Here is a 21,472-nt window from a genome sequence, read left to right as displayed (position 1 = left end):
GTGTCACACAGCTCGTGTAGCTCACATCCTCACAGCCCTGGGTTGCAGCATGCCCTGTGCTGCTGTGTGAGAAGAAAGGAAATGGGTCGGGCTGCAGTAAGGAGGAGGGAATTGTCAAAAGGCCCCTTGAGAGCCAGAAGGTTTTTTGCATTTACTGCATTTTTCTGAGCACCAATTGCTTATGTGAGCCAGGCTCTGTAATTAGCTGGTTGCCCTGATAAAGGAGCATGGGGCAGTGAGAGAGACATGATAACAGAACAGCATTCTGCCTAAATGACTGGGCAGAGAACTCACTTGCCCCAGATAGCATTTGTGGAGTTTAATGGGGGCTGCAGCCCTAACACTATTTAAACTAAACAAGATAAAAGATTCTTCCTGGAGGTTAATCCAATTATAGTGGTGTTGCAATCAGGCTTGAGAATGTGGGTCACTCTCTCCTAGGGGGCACAGGGTGGAGTTGCCTTGCTTCTGATTTTGGTCTCGTTTTATGTTTACAAGGAGCTCTCCTCTGACCCTGGGGCCAACAGCTCCTGCTGTAGGCACTGAGGTGTCTGCTGCCTGCAGCAGCTCTGCCCATGTTCTGTGCACGTAGCAGGAGAGCTCTGCTCATGGTCACAGCTGGCATCCCACTATGCAGTACATGCAGTGGTGCAGCTTTGTGCCCAGCCCATGGATGGGTGCTCTCAGGGCAACACTCCCCTCAACCTCCAAAACCCAGGCTGTAGTGTCTCAGAGCAGGAAGCCAGGCGTGCTGTGACTGCAAGTAGCTTTGGGATGGTCTTGCAGTTCCTTGGGGGATGCCATCTCTCTGCCCCTTGCTGCAGCATCCTGTAGCACTCCATTTAACAGTGGGCTCAGAGCTGTGGGAACGCTTTTCCTCTTAGCAGTAATGAATTGAGCATTGTGTCATTTTGTTGGTGGGTTTGAATTCTGTGATGGCATAATAGCCAGTTCTTTTTTTCTGAGCCAGATGTATTATATGTAGGCTTTACGTAGTTTTCCTTTCATCTGAGCACTTTTCACAACATACAGCCATTACTACACTATTTCCCTTCCCTCTGCCTGGCAGAGGGCAGTGCCTGGGGCTGCAGCTGGGCCCCTGGGGTGCTGCCCAGCCAGGAGGGGGTGGCAGGGCCTGATGGCATCTGGGATTTTTTTTTTTCACCTCTTAGTTCTTTTCTTTCAGTAGTTTTCTTAATCATCCAAGCAGCTCATTTCCCTTTCTGACTGCTTAGGAAACAGCTGCTGGCACTTGTGGCCAGATCTTTTAGTAGCTGGAGCACTAAAGAACACGTTTTTCCAAAACATACAGTGTGTGTCTGAACTCAAATTCCTGAAAATCCACCCCAGCTGGCACTGCTGAGTGCAGAGGTGGGCAGGAGGGGTGAGTGGGGAGCCTTGCAGTATGGCACAGGCTGCAAGCAGAATAGACTGGGCTTTGCTGCAGCCTCTCTGGGTGTCTGCAGAGCTGTGAGTGGGTGTCCCCTCCTGTTGGGACTCAATGCGTTCTGGGGTGGGAAGGCATGAAGAGGCTGAGCCGACCCATGCCTCTGCCCCCTTAGTAACGTCATGGTGGGCACCCACTACCAGGCACCAGCTCTTGTCCCACATGTTCAACCCTGTCATGAGGACATGGTGGGGCTGCATGGGGCCACAGCCCTTCCTCGTCCCGTCCTCTCAGTGCAGCCCACAGGGCCATGCCCTAGTGCACAGTACTGCTTGGGTGCAGCTCCACTCAAAAGCAGCAAGGATCCTCCCCACCTGCAGGTGCCCAGAAGATGATGCAAGAACTTTCTCATTTATGTTACCCTGTTTTCTTTCCCCGTGAGTTTTCTGACAAGTTAATGCATGCTTATGTCGAGGCTTAGGAAGAGGGTTCAGCAGGATGATGTGAACTCAGGATTAATTACTGGAGATGGTGCCTGCGACTGCTGCATTTCAGCAGAAACGGGAAGGGTTCTCTTTGCCTGCCCTGCCCATGGGAGCCAGTAAGACCCAGACCCTGCTGTGTTGGTTTCCTGTTCACAGTCCTGCAGTACCGTAGGAGGTGGTTGGGCTGTGTGGGGCAGTGGGGCATCGCTGCAGTGCAGGAGGGTTGTGGGGCTGGTGGGACAAATGCTTCTCTCTGTTATTCGCTGCTAAACTGGCTTCAGCCATTGTGTCTGTTGTAACTGCGGAGTTAGAATTGCAGGGTACTTCCCTAGAAGGGTTTGTGGTGTGGCTTTGCTGTACTTTTATTGTTGCTTTTTGAGGGCTTTTTTTCATCACTGAGTCAGGGTGGGACACTGTCAGGCTGTGCTGCTCAGGGCACACGCTTGTGGTGGCTTACAGCACACAATGGGGGCTATTTCAATGTCCTGTATCCAGGAATGTGCTCAGCAGGGATTTGTGAGCAGAAGATGCTGAAATGTGAAGAGCAGCCCATGCATTTTTTTGCCTTTGTGTCAGACAGACACAAGTTTCTCTCCTGCTGTTTGGGTGATGGGGGGCTGGGTCAGCATGCACCTTGACTCCTGCACTCCGCACAGAGCCTCTGCCCTACAAAATGTGGGTGTAGATGGTAGCAACAGATACCAGCTGCTTTGGTATCAGGCTGCACAGGTGCCAAGGTCTCACTTATTTCACTGTGATCATGGCTTAAGAAACAGCAGAGGGGGAGATTTGTTCCTTCTGAGGGGCACTGGGCAGTCCTGCTGTGCTTACTGTCTTGTTAGACTCCTGGTGGGAGCTGTCAGTGGGCCGCTGGGGGATTATATGACTTGTTTGCTGTCCCCTCTGCCTGGCAAGCATGCCCTCTGGGCAGGGCTTTCTGCCCCCAGCTGCTTGCACAGCCCTGCTCTGGGCCCCGCTGCCCTTTGTGCTGTGCCCTGAGCCACTGTGAATGGCACCTGCTGCTGCCTGTCTTCCTGTGTGCATTTGTCTCTTCCACGCAGGATCTGTGGTGTTTCCCTCACCCTCCAGTTTGCTACTGATTGTACTGAATGCAATTGCTGTCACAGCTCCACGATTCATTTGATGTGATGCTTTAATCTGGTTGAAATAGTGTGTAAAATCACAAGAAAAGACAACGATTTTTGCAGGAGTGCTGTTCTTTCAGCTTCATCCTGTCAGAAGCGGCCGTGGCTCCTGGGCAGCCTTGGAGCTGTCACTTTGCAGATAGCTCTCCAGAGGTTTGTCAAGATGGACCCCTCCTCACAGCTTGCACAGAGTGTGTACAGTGTAATGAATGCCTCAGTATGCTGACTTGTCCAAACTACTGTTTGGAAACTGCACCAGAGTTGCTGTTTCCTCATTAGAATAGCTTTTGTCAGAGCATCTTTAATCAATGAACTCCCCAGAGACAGCATTTTTAGAACTTTATCATACCTCTGCTTGGAAGTTCTCTGCACTGCACCTTGTGAAGAAACTAATGAGATGCTGTGAGAGTTTGGGCTACCGTTAATTAGAAAAGGTCTGAGGAAGAAGTACTGCACACACATTAACGTTATCTTGGCTTACACATCTCCTCTCTCCCTCTCTCTCTTCCTTCCAGGTTGCACAAACAGCAGATGGCCTGGATGCTGACCTCTGGAAGGATGGCCTGTTTAAATCCAAGGTCACACGATACCTGTGCTTCACAAGATCATTTTCAAAAGAAAATGTAAGTTTGTTTGCTGAGTATCTGCATGATTTGCATCTGTGCCTGGTATGTTCTTACCTATACAGTGATTAATGTTGTGGAGCCAATTATACTTCAAGCAAATATTTAGCTGAACTTAGGTGACTAAGAAGGCAAACCTTCTTATGGCCAGATATTTGTGTTTTGTATGTATTCTCTGGGGAAGGAAATCACTAACAAAATCTTTAATAAAGGCAGCAAAAAAGTGTGAGTCTGCATTTCAGCAGCTCCCTTACACAAGCGTTTCCTCCTCTTAAAATGGAAGCTGCCTGCTCCAAATGATGATGACCATCTAGCTGTAATCACATGTAATGGTAACAAAGGAAATGGTAGTTTCTGAATCCAGGGGCATCATAGACGTTTTCTTCCAGGATTACCTTTGCTTCTTGTTTTTTTGTGCCAATTCTTGAAAATTTCCTTGTGCTGTACATACGCTGCCCTATACCTGTAACCTTCCAGTATGCTTGTGAAGCACTGGGTTTATTGTTGATCAGTGCCAGTTGTATGGTCACATCTCCTGTGGAGGGGTGGAGACCATATGCAGTGAGAGTCCAATGCCTTCTGCTGTGTTCACTTAATTTTTCAGCTGAGGGTAGCATGATAACTTCCTCCTTTCCAGGAGGAACTGTTCAATTCTACAATGAATGCACTCCATCTAGTGGGTAATTCTGCTCTTCTTGGTGTTTTGGATATTCTCAGGGACTGTATTCTCAAGGGTACGGTGATATCATTTTGTACTTGAGCCTTTCCCAACAACAGAAAAGCAACTGTGACTTTGGAGGTTTATCACAGATCTTGAAATGAAAACCCAAGGCCCTGCCAATTCCCAACTTTTCACCTTTATTCTGTCCACTTTCCTGCCATCCTCTACATTAAAATAAAGCTCTAAAGCTGTTCTTCCTGGGGTCGACGGACAGTAATTGTGTATTTCATCCTTGAGTAGCTGCAGTAGCAGCAATAATAGCCCAGAATAGGTAGGGAGGATACTAAACAGAAAGATTTGTGATTATTTGGTGTTAAATTTATCTGTGGCTACCTTAAATGCAAGGTTGTCAGAAATAATTACAGGATAGTAGCAACTACTGGCTATCAGAGACAGTATAAGTCCCCTCAGTCAGTGTCTGTTGGGCTTTGGCATGAATCATCTGCTCAGCATGGTTTGGGAATACATTCCTCATATTTATGAGGAGTGAATTAAAGCAAATGTAGCAGGAGGGCTGTGGGGGTCTCAGCTGTGCAGCAGACGGAGGAATGAGGAGCAACACAGGCACCGTGCCTTGTGCTGGGGCTGTGAGGCAGCCCATCGGGGCGGGTGCTGGGCTGGGGCACCGCTGGGCAGCTGCCGTGCTGAGCTGTGCTCCGACACCTGATGGCTGGCGAGGAGCTCCCTCTCTTTGGAGGCCAGATTTCCCAAGATTGGTCAGCCTGCTCACACCTGCTGGGCTTCCCTCCCGAGGCTGCTCTTCTGTCCAAGCTGTGCAGAAGATGGCTTATTTTTTTTTCTATATTCATGTTTAGAAAGGCTGCATGGTAACTAAAGTATTGGGGTTTTTGCTTATGTACATGAGTGTAGATTGCTGGCAGCAGTGTTGGCTTTAATGAGAACTGCAAAGAAAATCTGGTCTCAAAGCAATTGTGGAGGTTGTCATTCTGAATTGTGTTTTTAGCTCTGCAAGCCTTGATTAATGGGACAAGGCATCAGTTCAGAATTCATATGGACTCAAATGAAGTTCTTTGTTCCAGATGGCCTGCTTTTCTGGAGCATGGTTATGTTTGGAGCTAGAACTGTCTTTATTCAGTACTAATTAGCTAATGCATGTAATAACTTTGGCTGTGTCTGCATGACCCATCTTCTTGTAATGCTTTCTGCCATTGTTGTCAAAGAAGTGCTGCATTGCTCTTTTAGAAGCAGTGAGAGCACTGAAGTTACCTGATTAACTGTTTCTTTTCTCTCTTCAGAGTCACTTAGGAAATGTCTTGGTTGACATGAAGCTCATTGACATCAAGGACACTTTACCTGTGGGCTTCATCCCCATTCAAGAGACTGTTGACACACGTAAGTTGAGGCTGTTCTTCAGTCCTGTGCCCTGGTGCCTGCACAGCTGGAGGGCCATGTCCTGGGTAGAGGGGATGCTCTGAGTATGGCTGCTCTGTGAGGCACAAGCACATTTCTGGGTAGCTCTTTCCTATACTCCCCAGACTCACTAATACTGCCTGACTGCCACTGGCCTGCTTGCATGAGTGGAAAGGCAGAACTTGTCCTTCCATCTTGCAGGGTTGGACTGGGCCAGTAAGGGACTGAGCTGCCGTGCTGGGGGCTATACATAGGCGTGTACTGAAAGTGCAGGGTTTGTGCACGGTGCTGTGTTCATGCATGCGCAGCTTTGTACCACCTGCACAAATACAGAGTGCTGAGATGTTTGGGCTTGCTGAGAGAATCCAGGAAAATGGCTGTCCTCACTTCTGCAAGGCATTGGTGACTTTCTCAGAGTATTTAAGAGAGCAGTTCCTAAGCAGTGTCTTCTGATCCGCTGAGCCTTGTGGCAGCTGCTGACACTGCTGGCCTGCAGCAGGCACTGAGTGCTCCTGGCTTCCAGTGCAAAGGGACCAGGGGAGCAGCCCAGGGCAGATGGCTGGAGGGGTTGTGGGGCATGGGATGTGACTGCACAGTGACTACACAGGGTGCACGCTGCTGGCACCTGTCCATGTCAGTAATGAGATCCAAACCTGTCAGGGACAGAAAGGAGGCATGTGAACCTACTGTGCAGGGAATCATTCATCCAGATCTGCAGCAAATAATTTTTTTTAGTAGTCCCTGCTGAACTGGTTCTGATTTGAACACATAACCCAGAAGTGAAAAGTTCTGCAGCTTGGTGTTGGGTGCCTGAGCTGTCCCCCCTCCCTGGAGAATTTCCCAACAATTCCTGTGCATCCCTAGGAGTGTGGGGTAGTTGTCAGCTGCTGGTGCAGCGTTTGTAGCAGTGCTGGTAGAAAGGTGAGAGGAGAATTTGTCCTTAATTTAAAATGCATTGGATTTGCAGCCCATATAGAGGCACTGTCTGTATTAATGAAGTGGTGCATATCCCTGTCTCCATTAGCATGACTGAACACATTTCGATTGACTGTTTATAATATGTTTACTTAAAATTAACTCAGGTTAAGCATGAGTAATTAACGGATTCTGCTCCTAAACCAAGTTTGCTGCAGACTGCAGGCTCTAGCCAAGTGTGGAAGAGATTGAAGATCAAAGCAAACACTTGGCTTTGTGCTGTGCAAGTCGAATAAGGGGCACGAGTTTTGTTTAAATCTGGATGTTTCGGATATGTGAGTTTCTGTGTTCTCCTCTAAGTGACGCTTGGCTTACAGTAAATAGGTATAATGTTCCTTAGTGGTCTTGACAAAATTTTCAGATGTGAAAGCCTTAAACCCTGAAATAGTATCCTAAAATCTGTTTTAGACATGCCAAATAAAGGCCTTCATTTTTCAATGCAGGAATGGATTAGAGTTTTGGGGAATAGGTATTAGGCATCTATAAAAAGCATCTCAGTGAATGCAAAGGTGGGTGCTGTACTGTGACACACCTCAGTGCCGTACACTTGTTGGTACTGGATGGCAGGTTTCAAAGGCCAGGATGGATTGCTTTCTCTGAGATACAGATTATGGAACAGGGGGACTCTACAGAGATAGGACTGCTTGCCATCTGCTGAAGTGAGGGCATATTTTTATACTGGAGGTTATTTATTCATACTAAATTGCAGAGGTTTTATTTTCCAGGTGCTTTCAGATTTTTCATTCATTGTCTGCACTTTTCATTTTTCTCTTTATCTGTAAACTTCTGTCATGTCTTTTAAGTGTCTGCATGCACAAATGGAAACCTCACCTTGCTGACATGGAGCCCCACAGATTATTTAGGAAGAGGTGGAGCAGATCTATATCTGTGTACCAGTACCATGTATTATCCTGCGACTGACCCGTAACTGGATGTGGATTATCTGCATGCAGACAGACAGCAGCCTTGTTATACATCAAGTCATGCTACAGATAAGCCTTAACTTTGATGGGCTTGACTTATTCATAGTGGATAACATGGGAGCAAGTGAAATTTCCCCGTGATGCAGCATATGGAAGGACTGTGCAGGAGAAGCTTCTACCCTCTGAATACAGTGCAGACCAGCTCTCCTGTTGGGGTCCCAGCAGTTACTGCTTTGTAAATCTGGTTTTAACCCTACAAAGATGCCACAGCATGTGCAGTGGGAGTATCACTTCAGTGCTAACTGACAGAGTCAGGACAGGTTGTTAGCGCTTAAAATGTGTGAGAGTTGGACAGGTGAGGTTTATTACTAGCTACTCTACATGGCAGCATGTTTTCTGCTGTTCCTCAGTGCAGTTTGATTGGCTGTCTGGGAGCACTTGGCAGAACAAACTGCCTGGTTGCTTCAGCAGATACCAAGTCCGCTGAGTCAAATGCCCCTTAGAAAGAGGAGCTGAATGTGAGAATTGTATCATAGAATGGCTCTGGTTGGAAAGGACCATAAAGATCACCCAGTTCCAGCCCCCTGCGATGAGCTGCTTCCCACCCAGTGGATCAGACTCCCATGTAGCCTAGCCTTGGAATAGGAGGATATAAAAAACACTTGCCACTTCTTTTCTCTGTGCATTGTGCTATCATATATATGAGGTCTTGTCTTCTCTGCGTAGGGGAGTAGGAAGTGTTGGGTTATAACAGTGCCCAGTAATGAATCTTAAGCAGTATACAGAGAGTTCCTGATAGAAAATTTCCTCAGTCATCAAATGGCACTGTACTGTCTGGTTTGCTGACATATATCTGGGTTTTTTTGGCTCAATTTCCTGCCATGATTATCTGTCTAATATCTGGAGAGACAATAAATAACATTTATACCCTGATCTTGCATAAGAAGAAAAAAAAAAACAGCACAAAAAGCCCCTCTGTCTTGGATTGTTTTTGCAGAAGAAGTAGCTTTCAGAAAGAAGCGGCTGTGCATTAAATTTATCCCTCGAGATTCTACAGAGGCAGCCATCTGTGATATCCGAATCCTGGGGAGATCTAAGCAAGCCCCTCCTCAGTACACGTTCATAGGGTAAGTAGCACTACTCCTGAAGATGATCCCATAGTTTCAGTTGTAGCAAGGCTGAATGTCTTGTCTTCCTGTAATTACTACGTGGGTGTTCATAAGAACTGGAAGGGTCTGTGTGATTACAAGTGTTACTGACTGTGATGTGGAAACTAGTTAACCTGGAGGTGTTCAAGGAATGTTTAGACATTCTACTGGGGGACATCGTTTAGTGAGAACTGTTGGTGGCAGGTGGATGGTTGGACTGGATGACCTTGTAGGTCTTTTCCAGCCTTGGTGATTCTTTTATTTCTTCAATAAAACTAGTTCTTACTAGCAGAGATGTTTATGAAATTTGTCTGTGCTTTGATAGTTGTGCACGTATCCAAGATTGATGTCTTCTGTCTTGACTACCCAGGGAGTTGAACAACATGGGCATTTGGTACCGGATGGGCAGAGTTCCCCGCAACCATGAACCTTCACAGCCTGCTGCTCCTTCCCAAGCTTCATCTCCAACACCAGCTCCCAACCTGCCAAAGTGAGTTTTCTGCTTTCCAGCACTTTCTGCATTGTGCAACGTAGCATATTGTTATGAAAAGCTTTGCATGGTAGAATCAAGACCAGGGGCACCACCTCAGAATGAAAAACTGTATGGTATGTTTTCTAGTTTCAGTGTACATGTGAGTTACCCTGGAGGGTAGGCCAGAACCCTGTAGTCAAGCTGATTTGTTTCCTTGGCAAAAGTATGCATATAATCATTAGTGGATAGGGAGGCAAGTTCTGCTTGTTCTTCAAAATGAGCCCATTCATACTTTGAAATAGTAGCCCTTCTTTTTGTTGTTTATTGGACCCATCCACTGTGCTTCAGATTTTCAGCTGACACTGTGTAGGCAGAGCAGACCGTTCACTTTGCAGTGAATGACAAGAGCAGCAGTTTTGGGCAGACACTGGCATGGTGTCTGTCCAGGTTATTTTCTCTGTTATATGGAATCTGATTGTGTACAAATGCATGCACAAGTATACTTAACGTATAATAGTAGTCCTATAATGACAGCTTACTTGCTGCATTTCTCTGGAGAAAGCAATGTTGTTAAGCAACAAACCAACCTAGACAGATGTTAAACTGAGCGATTTATATTCCTGGATTTGATGTGAAAGCACAGTCATTTAAGATAGGCTTCTACTGGTGAGTCTGGTAGCACTGAACTGCTGCCCCAGCCATTGCAGGTCCCTTTGTTTTTTTGCTTAGTAGAACAAAATACGCATTTTTGCATTAGTTTTTTAGTATTTTATTAAGTATTTGGCTAAAACATCAAAGGAGACAACAAAGAGTAATTCCAGGGAAGTTGTATACAAAGGTCACAATCATTCCAGAGAACGATGCTTTTAAACTGCTTTGAATTGAAAAACCTATTGAGTATATTTATAAAGCAGGTGTGTGTATTAGAGCCCTCAACTGCACCCCTAACTTGTCTGCTGTCTTATGGCATCTCTTTGACTTCTCCAAAGAGTTTGGGTGCTTTTTTTCACCATGAGATTTGCTCAGTCACCAGACATGCCTCGGCCCCCTGCTTGCTGTCCTTCCTTGCCAGGTGCTGTGCAAGCAGAGGTGCTGCCTTGTTTCTTGAGTGGAAATGGAGGCAGAAGAGGTGAAAAGTCATCAGGCTTCTGGAACCATTTGCCTTTCTCACCAGGAGTTGTTGCATTGCTTTGAAACTCCCCTGGCCATAAGCTCTGTGCTGGTGAGGGCCTTGCAAGATCAGATGATGTCCTGGTTTTAGAACACAGCTCTTCATTTTCTGTTTGCAGAAAATTCCTGCCCAGGCAGATTTTCACAGTAAAAAGAAAAATTGTCATAGAGAGAGAATGTCAATGGCAGTCCTTAATCACTAAATGTGGAAGGGTCACTTTATAGCCAAGCAGGGAAGGCTGCAGAACAGCTTCAGAGCTATTGGGAACAGGGCCAAAATTAGAGCTCAGAGCATCAGCAACAGTCTGAAAAGAAGTGTTTACAAGGCTTATATATTTTATAACCTCTTGTTGTACAGTTTATGGTTTACAATGGCTGCAAGGAAATTGGATCGGTTTTGTTTTACTTGCCAAATAAAGCAAATGTCAAAATAGTCAATATAAAATGTATTCTAATTTGGCTGAGTTAAAACAGCCAGTATGCACTGGAATAATTGAATGTTACATTAATGCCTCCTAGTAAAAACCACCTGTCTGTCGCCAGCTCTGCTCTCATGCCCACCGTGTGATTTAGAGATAACTGTTACACCACCAGCCTGATCATTCGAAGCATCTTTCATGTCTGCTTTTTACTCTGATTATTTATTATTCAATATATTTTTTTAAGAAATAGAAATATATATAAGGGTACAACCTGGCAATATTTCATTATTATGGGAAACGCATGCTACTCAAGAAGCCTTTTCTAATACTATATCAGCAATGTAGTAAGTTACTCAAGTTTAACGTTTGTGGAAGACTGTAGTCACAAGTAACCTCTTATTTTTACATCACCATAGAGAGATGAGATTACAGCTGTAGCCAGTTTGCCATTTTATTCTGTGTGGATGAAATCTGACGGTAGCAGCTACTGCGAGTTGCTCTGCTACTGTGAGTGCTAAGACCAAACTGGTGAGCAGTACAGAATGGAGCTCTGTGGAGATCTGGCTGTTAGGCTGGTCAGGTATTTATGCTGTTCTCTTCAGTTGCTGGCTAGCTTTATAAAACAACTTTAAATCAAGATGTCGTGCTTGGGTCCTTCTGAGCAATTGTTAACTCCAAGTATAAACTAAACATGTAGAAACTAAACATGAAAAACACAACACTGAGCTTCTGCACAGCAAACATGTCTGCTGGGGTGAGCTCCTCACAGTGGGAGGTTTTAGTTTTTATACCAGCCATGTTTTCTTTGCTGGACCTTGATGCAGGTTACTGATGGCCATCAGTGGAGGCTCATCAGAGCTTTGTTCTGTGTCAGAGGTTTGACCTCTGCAGCTTGCTGTTTGGCAGAACACTGCTTCCTTTCTGTGCCAAGGGGTTATGGCTCACATTAGAGCTGCACAAGGGAAGGCTTTGTTTGGTATTCTTGCTGGACTGCATATGTTATTTTCTGGCCACTTCTTGGAGTTCCATACTGCAGGCATCTGTCTCAGTGGTCTCTAATGGCTGCAGTAGCACATGCCAGCAAGGATGGCACGCTGTACTTTTCTGAGAGGCATCAAGTTCCTTTACTGCCTTATCTGTCCAAATCCTCTGACAGCCCCTTGGCATTAATGGCAGCCTGGAGAAATGCCTTCGCAGACTCCTATCCTGGAAAGTTGCTGCTAAAGAGCTGTTCCTGTTGACTTGAGTCACCAGTGAGTATGCAGTGCAAGTGCCCTCAGTTCCTTGCACTGTGATGCATGTGGCCCCAAATACTAGTAATGCCAGTTCTGCATGTGGCTGCATTTTAGGTACAGTGGGTAGTGCTCCCACAGGAAGAGGTGCCAGTAACAGGCCATTCACCTGGCCCTTGTCATGCTTCTGTTTCAACCAGTCTGCAAGTCAGTGACTGCAGTGTGTATATTGGGGACCTGCAGGAATGCGCGTCAGCAGCACATAAGCAGTGCCTCAGTGCTCAGACCTTCTCTGGCGTGGGCTCTGCCTGGGCTGGCAGAGGGCTGCCATGCAGTGTTCCTTTCTTCTCTGGTCCACCTGCAGCCGGATCAGCTGAGAGCCCAGTGCTGACCTCCGCTCATTTTGCCCCACGACTCCCATGTCAGCTGCAGCTCCTGCGATGTGTGCGGCCCTTTGGGATCTACAGAGCACCACCACCACCGGGCTGCGGCCGTTTGTCAGCTGTGAGCAGGTGTCAGTCAGCGCTGCTGAAGGGTGCTTTGCAGTGACAGACATAATTGCACTTAACTTTGTGTGTGGATGTTATCAATCTGTGACAGATACTTTGGGAAATGGAGCACTCTGATTGCAGATGATGTGTCACAGGCGTTCAATCTTCCTCTTGGAGAGACTGGGATTCAGTCACAACTTTTACTTGTTGATGTCAGGTTTTGAAAATATCAATAGTCCCTGACCCCAGGAGCCACTCTGTCACGCCGTGTGTGGGGCTGTCACCTGCAGCGGGCTGGTGTCTTTGTGCCATGTGGCCATGGCGGGGCCTGAGCTGCTCTTGGCCTGCAGGGTGAGCCTGCAGTGAGGGGCTGGGCAGCTGCTGTAGCTGCTGTTGGGGCCCAAAACCTCCATGAACAAGCAGAGAAGCCAGGTTTTCAAGTTGATTTATTAATGGCATTTGAACTTTGTCCTGTGGGCTTGGAAAAGCGATCAGCGTGTGGCTGCCTGCTGCAGATGATGATGTGCAAGAGGTGGCAGCTAATAAAGCAGCCATGTACCCTGGCTTAGTGGCACACCAGCCCCGCTCTGTGCAGTGGGGGAACTGCAGGAAAGAAAGCCTCTGCTTTCCTTGGTTTGTAAGTAGCAACAATAATATTGAGAAGTAGCTGTGTTAATCTTCTCTTGAAGGCATTTGGAACAGTTTTCTTGGAAATGCTCTGGAGGAGGTTCTGAGGTTTCACCGCTTGCCTGTTCCAGTGAGGAGCACACCAGGACTTCAGGAAGCTGCCATTGAGCAAGGACAGCCCCCACTGGCAGCCTGGGAGCTGGAGTCTACCTCCAGACCCTCATTTGAATGAAACACTGCCGCATACAGAGCCCTTTGGGATTAATGGCTTTGATTTGACTGGAAGCCATTCAGAAACCTGCCTGAGAGAGCTCTGTCAGTGTAGTCCCTTTACGAAGTCTAAAGAAGCTGGTAGCCCGTGGCTTGGACAGGCACACCCTTGGCTGGGTAAGGAACTGGCTGGAGGGCTGGGCCCAGAGAGTGGTGATGAATGGAGTTCAGTCCAACTGGTGGCCGGTCACAAGTGGTGTCCTCCAGGGGTTGGTGTTGGGGCCTGTCCTTTTCAGCATCTTTATTGATGACCTGGATGAGAGGGCATCAAGTAAGTTTGTAGATGACACCAAGTTGGCTGGAAGTGTGGATCTGCCTGGGGGTAGCGAGGCCCTACAGAGGGATCTGGGCAGGCTGGAGAGCTGGGCTGAAGCCAACGGGATGAGGTTCAACAAGACCAAATGCCATGTCCTGCACTTTGGCCAAAACAACCCCAGGCGATGCTACAGGCTTGGGGCAGAGTGGCTGGAAGACTGCGTAGAAAAAATGGACCTGGGGGTATTGATTGATGCTTGGCTGAACATGAGCCAGCAGCGTGCCCAGGTGATCAAGAAGGCCAATGGCATCCAGGCTTGCATCAGAAAGGGCAGCCAGCAGGAACAGGGCAGTGATTGTCCCCTGTACTCAGCTCTGGTGAGGCCACACCTCGAGAGCTGTGTCCGGTTTTGGGCCCCTCAATGAAAAGACTTCGAGGCCCTGGAGTGTGTTCAAAGGGCAACAAAGCTGGTGAGGGGTCTGGAGCACAGGGCTTATGAGGGGCAGCTCAGGGATCTGGGATTGTTCAGTCTGGAGAAAAGGAGGCTCAGGAGAGACCTCATTGCTCTCTATAACTACCTGAAGGGAGGTTGTAATGAGTTGTAGGTTGGCCTCTTGTGTAACAGGTGATAGGACAAGAGGGAATGGCTTCAAGCTGCACCAGGGGAGGTTCAGTCTGGATGTTAGGAAATACTGCTGCTCTGAGTGTTCAGGCAGTGGAGTGGCCTGCCCAGGGAGGTAGTGGAGACACCAACCCTTGAGGCATTCAAGGAACATTTGGACGTTGTGCTGAGGGACATGGTTTAGTGAGATCTATTGGTGATGGGTGGATGGTTGGACTGGATGATCTCGTAGGGCTTTTCCAACTTTGGTGATTCTATGAGATACATTTTTCTGATAAGTTGTACTCTAGAGTTCTTCTGATTAAAACTAATTTGCAATTAATAAAATATATTCTTTGACTTGAATGCTTAGATCACTTGAATCATGAAATGCAGCCAAATATTCTTGTTTTTAAATTATTTACCCTGTTAGAGACCAGGAATGGCATTGCAGGTTGCAGATAGAAAGCAATGAGACAGGCGTTCAATTGAACCTTGGAGGAGGCGTCTTCCACAGCCATAGCTGCAGTGAAAAGCAGACTTGAAGGCAGAAGTGAGTCCAGACCTGGTTCCTTGTTTGGCTGGGTGAGCAGCACTGGCATACATTGATCCAGAGTCTACTTCCCATAAGGAATTTGCTATGAAACTACACTGACTGTATGGCTCGCATCCAACTCAGCTGTATGAAGATGTGCAAAAATTGGTTGCAGTCCAGTACATTTTAGTGGCAGAAAATGATGATTAGGAAAAAATGTTTAAACAATATGAGTGGTTTCCAGGCACAGGATTCCTTTGCAGCACTTGAGCAAGAAGGACGTTTTCTGTAGCTGGGAAATGTTTGATTGATTTAGCTGATTTTGAGGATGCATTGAAAAATTTGGGGGAGTGCTCTGGGTGAAGCAGCTTCAAAAGTGGCTTCAATATCCTTAGAATCATTTTTCTTTATAGAACTCTGCTCCTAATATAGTAATATTCCTGGAGGCTTGTTTTCTTTAGGGTGTAGAGTAAGGTCATTAAATACGAACCAAAAGTATTCATTCAAAGAAGCTATGTTCTCAGTTAAATAAGCCCTATGGGGGAACCGAGCACTTTTTTTCCCTAAAACTTGTATGTTGTTTCCTATTTAATATGATCTCTGCCACTGTTGATTTGTAATCTGTGCTTTCACCCCGCAGTGCATGTGGTTGTGTTCAGATATTTCCTTCTTTAAATCAATCACTTTCACCATTTTCCAAAACACTTTTCGAGTTTATTGCTTTTAGTAAAGTGTTTGGACTGTCATTATTTATTACTGGCAAAGTGCTGACAATGTGTTCTTCCCAGATGAGTCTTTACAGGGGTATTTGCTTGGTGCGGGGCTGCATGCTGGTGGTGTGGGGCAGTTTGGGACTCAGCTTGGCACGGCCCCAGGCTCCACTCTGATTAATTTGGTGGAATTTAAAGTCCTAGCCCAGGAAACCTGTGCTGCACAGATCTGACTTTCAAGCAGCGTAAATTAAACTTGTTGGTCTTTTTCCATTGTTTGGCAGCTGTTCCATCCTGGTTGCTTATATTCTCTGACCTGAGTTAATCTCCATACAAAGGAGCTGCAGGAACTTCATTCACATCCAGCCATACGTCCTGGCTGTCAGTCTGCAGGTCGTGGTGCAGCTCTGAGCAGCACCAGGGCTGTGGTTCTGGCAGTCCCGGGGTGCAGACATGCAGTGTGCTGCCTTGGGCAGGGTGCAGGATGGGCCTCCTCACCGCCGAGAAAATGAAGAGGTTGAATGTGAAAGTGGAAAGAATGGCTCACTCCCTTTTTCATTTCTCTCACGCTTTCGGACTTTTATAAAATTTTAATCTGGCTCCACCAGCTCTCATTGATTTTTGGAAAACAGGATATTTAAGTAGTTTGGAATGAGATGAAATGCTTGCAAAGCCCATATGGTGCTTGTTTTAGGCGAAGGGTCAGCAAGGTTTTAGAAAGTATTTAAATATTTGGTTTACACGATTAGAATAGATTGTCTGGAATGGAGTCCATTACCCGAGGTGGTTCCTGCCGCACCGTTTTGTTTTTCACTGCAGTTCTTTGGGGTATGAGGTAGGTGTTCTGGCAGTGTAGGGCCTGAGCACAGTAAAAGTTAAGGGCTGTGAAGAAATGCTGTAGATGGGGTTCTGGACACAGCCAGAGCCATAGGTGTCTGTTCTGGTGCTTTTTGTAAGCCATGGTTTGGAAAATCCATTCTGCTCGAGTGAGCAATGGTGCAGATGGCCTCTGAGCCCGCGCTTGCAAGCAGGCTTTCCTTCTACCCATAGGCAAGGCTTTCGAGTGGGATTGTGTTTCTTGAGAAGTGTTGCCCAACATTAATTTCTTGTAGGTATGTTTTTGTCCTTCTCCAGCTTTGAATGTACTTAATCTTTCTGTCCTCTGTTTTTTGTGTAATCCATCAATTAGGGAAGATCAGCTCTTTATTTTGGGGTATTCCCGTGGAACTTTGCAGGACCTGCAGCACCATTCTCAGGTTTGCCTGGAACAGAATGCAGTGCAGATCTGGGCCTGGGGCTGCAGTGTGTGCTCTGTATGTGCCAATGTGGGTTAGCTTCCAAGCCACTGCCTGATCCCTCTGCTGCCTTCATCACATCCAGTTGGAGACCAAATGCCTGCCATTGTTCTTTTGCTACGTGTTGTTGATATTTTTATATGAATTATGAAGCATCCTTTGATATCTGGAATTTCCCCTCATGCTCTTATGTTACTTTTTATGAGTACTTTCTCCCTAACTTCAAAAGCAGTTCATCACCTTCGTGCAGACAATCCCTGATCGCTGGTTTGGAGCTGTTGGCCATTCCTGGACCTGTTTTATGTGTTTCTCTCTAGAAACATTAAAAAAGGGCCATGATGTGTGCAGACCTCGGACCTACTCCGCTTGCATCCAAAGAGCCTCTCATCGTGTGCTGCTTCTGGTGCTGCTGCACATAGACACTTTCTAGTGGTTTAAAAACTAAAAGAAAAACAGAAAGTTAAGAGAGCAGTTAAATCTAACCTGGCCTGAATTGTGGTGGTGTTTCTTCTTAAATTACCTGGAAATTATAACCTATTGGGAAGAACACGCATTTTTAATCCCTCTTAACCTGTGCAGGAGCAGCGTGCATTCCTGCAGTGGGCGCTGCCTGCCCTCCTCTCCTCCCCCTCCAGCTGCTGTGGGACAGCAGCTCTGTTCCCCCTGCTGCAGTGCAAAGGGAGGGCAGAAATCACTTGTTCGATAGTCCAAAACGGAAAATAATTGGCACTAGGACAGTTCACGTGAGTTGCCGTTCCTTGACATTAGAGATTCCACTGAAGTACTCATAATTACTGTTAATATCTTTCAGTGGAAACTTTCTCAGTGAGCGAGCACTGGTGAAGCAGTATTTAACGGCGTGCTGCTGGCATGATAAGAATGCAAATAAGCGTTATTAGCCTAATGATTCTGCTGTCACCATGGCTGTGCAGCAGTAGTGCTGTGAATATGTCATGCAGCACCCGTGAATTTGGAAAGTGTGTCAAAACACAACTTCAATTAGTTTGCTCTAATTATGGCTCTAGAGAGTTCATAACGATATTGCTTCTCATTAAAAAGGGTTTTCTTATATGGACGCACACAGCACATGAAGGGCCAGTTGTGGGGGGCAGGAGGGGGCTGGGGCTCCGGGAGCATCCCAGGCACCCTGCAGCACACAGCCCTGCTCTGGGCTCAGCCTTCTGTTAGTTCATTGGAACATCCCTTAGTGCTGAGATGGAGATCTGAGGAAGGTTTGCTCTGACAAAGGAGCAGGATAGGCAAAGCCCTGCAGTACACAGGGGCAGCCATGGTGCTGGTGGTTCTGGCCCTGTGTGGCTTGAGTGTGTTCTGGGCCTGCAGCACTGGGGAGAGGATCTTGTGCTCGCAGGTGAGCAGCTGGTGAGGGGTTAAAGCAGTAATTGCTTAAATCTTTCAGGCTTTCCTCCCAGTTCTGTGATAATTTGATGAAGAACTTCACTCTAATTAAATATTCAAATTAGGAATAAGTGTCAATATGGCTTCCCATTGCCCGGAATGATGATTAATTGTATTCAAAACTCTAGTGGCCGCTGTAATCTAAACCAAACCGTTGTTCTTGATTATTTCTGCAACACATTTACCACGTTTTTGTTTTAAAATTTAAACTAGTAATTGATTTGCCATATGCCGCAGAGCTGCACATACTTTCACAATATGTGTTTAGGAACTTGGGGACTCTGTAATTGGGATTTTCTTGCTTTTCAGTGGCAGCCTCTCTTTTTTCTTTCTTTTTTTTTTTTTTTTTTTGTCTTCTACAATGCAAAATGATCTGGCTTTCACAATATGTAAGGAAAATGCATTATGCAATCAACTTGCTGGGTATAAGTTATATCGATCTTGGCCAAAGTTTGCATTAATTTGAAGTAAATCAGACTTTGTTTCCTGTTCTTTCCCTACAATATCGTGCTTTTAAAGAAGAGGGAGAGAACCAATCTCATTGCAGCAGTTCTTACCTCTGTCTCTTGGCCATGACCATGGCCATAGCCCCACACAGCACAGCCAGGGAAACACAGCAGTGCTGCCTCAGATCAGAGCGGGGCTTTGCGGGCTGAGCACCCACACAGTGCTCACAGTGCTGATGGTGCTGCATGTGGATCTGGGCCAGCAGCAGCGCTGGGCTCAGTGCTTGGTGCTGGTTGGCCAACAGGAGCTGCACATCCAGAAGGGTGGAGCCTCTTGCAGCAGGTGCTGGAGTGAACTTCTAAGATACTCTGCTTAGAAATGGACCTTTTTCAAATAGATCTGCTTTGCTTACGGTTTGAGTGTTTCCTACTGCTATGTTTAGGTATGACAAAAACCATCCTCAGTACCAGCCGGAGAATTGCAGAAGATCTTTCTGTTGGCTGTTGTGATGCCTCAGAAAGTGTTTTTGGATACAGCTATTAAAAGAAAAACGAAAGGAACAAAAGCCCTGAACAAATGAGGGGCCTGCAGTGCCCGCAGGCAGCACTACTCTGGTTTATAGTGTGTCCATGACAAACTGCCTCTGCTGGCAGAGCCCCGGACTGGTTCTGCTTTAACAGAACACTGTTAGCCAAATTGGAAAATATTTTCACACCATCGTTGTTGTTAGAAATAGCTCTGGGAAGAACAGCAAATTCAGACTGATTTTTGCTTTTTGTTATTTTGTCCATGCTGTTCACCATCAGCAGTATCAAGATCTAAAAATATGTGGTTCTTTGCAAAATCTACCTTCTGAGTAAGGCAAATGGTTTCCACATGATTTGCTCAAGAGATAAAACCTGCTGACTGAGAACATGGGTCAAGTTCCTCCTGGACAATATCCAGGGCTCCTACAGCTGCAGCACAGAGCGTGGGGTTCCCTGACAGTGGGCAGTACTGGGCACTCTGCAGGTAGGCAGCTCTGCTGGGTGAAGTGTTGGCCACTGCCTTTGCATTTGTGTCAGACTGAACTCTGCTATGAGTGCTATCGTTTCACGTGGCAATGTGATCCAGAAGATTAATGATAATGTTTTATAAAAATTCACGTGGAGCTGAGATCAGCATTAGAAAAGTACGAGTTGGAGTTGCAGACACCTGCAGCGAAGGTGATGGGGAGCATTTGGCTGCTCTGTGGACAGGCAGGGAGCAGGCAGCCCACCTGGGGCACCCTGGAAGTCACCCCAACCAATGGGGGCATTGTCTGCTCTACAATGACCTTGTTTCCCTTTCTCTTCCTCAGGCATATCTCACTGACGCTTCCTGCGAGCTTCCGAGGCAAAAGTCACAGCAGCCGCCTGGACTTGGAGCACCAGCACTCAAACCTGTACGCCATATCAGGTAAGCTGGCACACGCCGTGGTTTCTCTTCTTCTCAGTAACCAGAAGGTTAACCAAGTTAAAGCAGGCTTGTTTGCGTGAATGGCAGGTGAGTGTTGTCTGTGAAATGCACCCCCAGATCTGTGCAGGTGCCATTTAAGCACTGAGCACCAGGAATGCAGAGGGACCACAAAACACCTGGCTGGAAGTGTTGTTAGTAGTGAGCGTTACTGACTGCTGAGGAAATGGCAGCCCTCAGGGAGAGATACAGCTGCCCAAGGTGGCTTCAGATGAGAGATCTGGTGAAAGCAGCACTGGCACAAACCTTGCTTTTCAGCTTTTTAATGATCTTCACTGGTGAGTTGTGTCAAACATGTCAGCACACAGCCTGGGAGGCTCATCCTGCATTGCAAGGACAAGTTTTCATGCACACAGTTCTTTGCTTTGTGAATATATTTGTTAAAAACAAGTGATGTTAGGGCAAATTTGAAATCAGATGTGGAGATGAAGCTTAGATGAAATTAGGATACAGGTTGTTCTACTTTACTTTTAAGAACTATGTGCTCCCTTGCTGTGACACACTCCATGTGCTAATCTGGGCTGGTATGCTAATGCTGGAGCTGGTGATAGCTTCCAGATGCTGGTGTGGAACTGCCTATGAATATTTTTGCTAGTTTTTATTTTTACATAGTTTGTAGGGAAGATGTGTGTTTAAATGGAGCACTGAGGCTCAAGCCCAAACCTTTGCCCATGTGTGTATAGGTAATTTTTTACTGTGCTTCAGGACTACATGGTGGGAGCTGGGGTCCCCTTTTGAGCTGTCCCTGACAGCACTTCTCTTCTGTAAAGGTCCTGCCTTGAAGTGCATGATTTCTTGGGAGATGAGAATGCTGAGAAGGAATGCAGCATGCTTCTGGGGCCCAGCACAAGGAGGCAGGGATGCTCTACAGAGCTGCACTTCAGAGTCTCTCACTCTTGCAAGTGTTGAGAGCTCTGCACTCTGGAAGCCATTAAAAAAGCACAGCAAAAGCACTTTTGGTTCTGCAGACTAAAGAGGAGTGTTCCATACAGCTGTTGCACAGAAGTACATTTCACCTGCCCGTCCTCTTATTGGGGCTATCCTGTACTCTAATTCAGCTAAGCAGTGCAGGAGATCTTTCCTTAAAATTAATTATTTTTGAGTGCTGCTACACCTGAACAAATATTGTGATAGCTGCAGTAGAAACACACTTACTAGCAGTTTTCTCTTTGTTACAACATTTTTGCAAGGGAAGAAAAATATTTGCTTTAGACCTGACTATGTCAAAACCTAATGAAAGTGAGCTCCCTTCACCT

General features: G+C 46.5%; 1 protein-coding gene across 8 annotated transcripts in view; it reads left to right on the top strand.

Annotated features, from left to right (window-relative positions):
- MVB12B (multivesicular body subunit 12B) overlaps positions 1 to 21,472 on the top strand; it is a 53,167-nt gene that overhangs the window by 5,834 nt on the left and 25,861 nt on the right. For all 8 annotated transcript variants that reach the window (XR_001558730.2, XM_085520860.1, XM_015879485.2 and 5 more), the window contains 5 exons: positions 3,533 to 3,640; positions 5,618 to 5,714; positions 8,628 to 8,757; positions 9,149 to 9,268; positions 20,062 to 20,159. Coding sequence is in view for 7 of the 8 variants with exons in the window: in XM_085520860.1 (XP_085376986.1) it covers positions 3,533 to 3,640; positions 5,618 to 5,714; positions 8,628 to 8,757; positions 9,149 to 9,268; positions 20,062 to 20,159 (553 nt within the window). In the remaining variant the exon portion in view is untranslated. The remainder of the gene's footprint in view (positions 1 to 3,532; positions 3,641 to 5,617; positions 5,715 to 8,627; positions 8,758 to 9,148; positions 9,269 to 20,061; positions 20,160 to 21,472) is intronic.

Source organism: Coturnix japonica, chromosome 21 (assembly GCF_054131305.1).
Source record: "Coturnix japonica strain WE chromosome 21, WE-NBRP24, whole genome shotgun sequence".
NCBI classification, from domain to species: Eukaryota; Metazoa; Chordata; class Aves; order Galliformes; family Phasianidae; genus Coturnix; species Coturnix japonica.
Note: the sequence above shows the minus strand (reverse complement) of the source record. Positions and strands in the feature narration are given on the sequence as shown.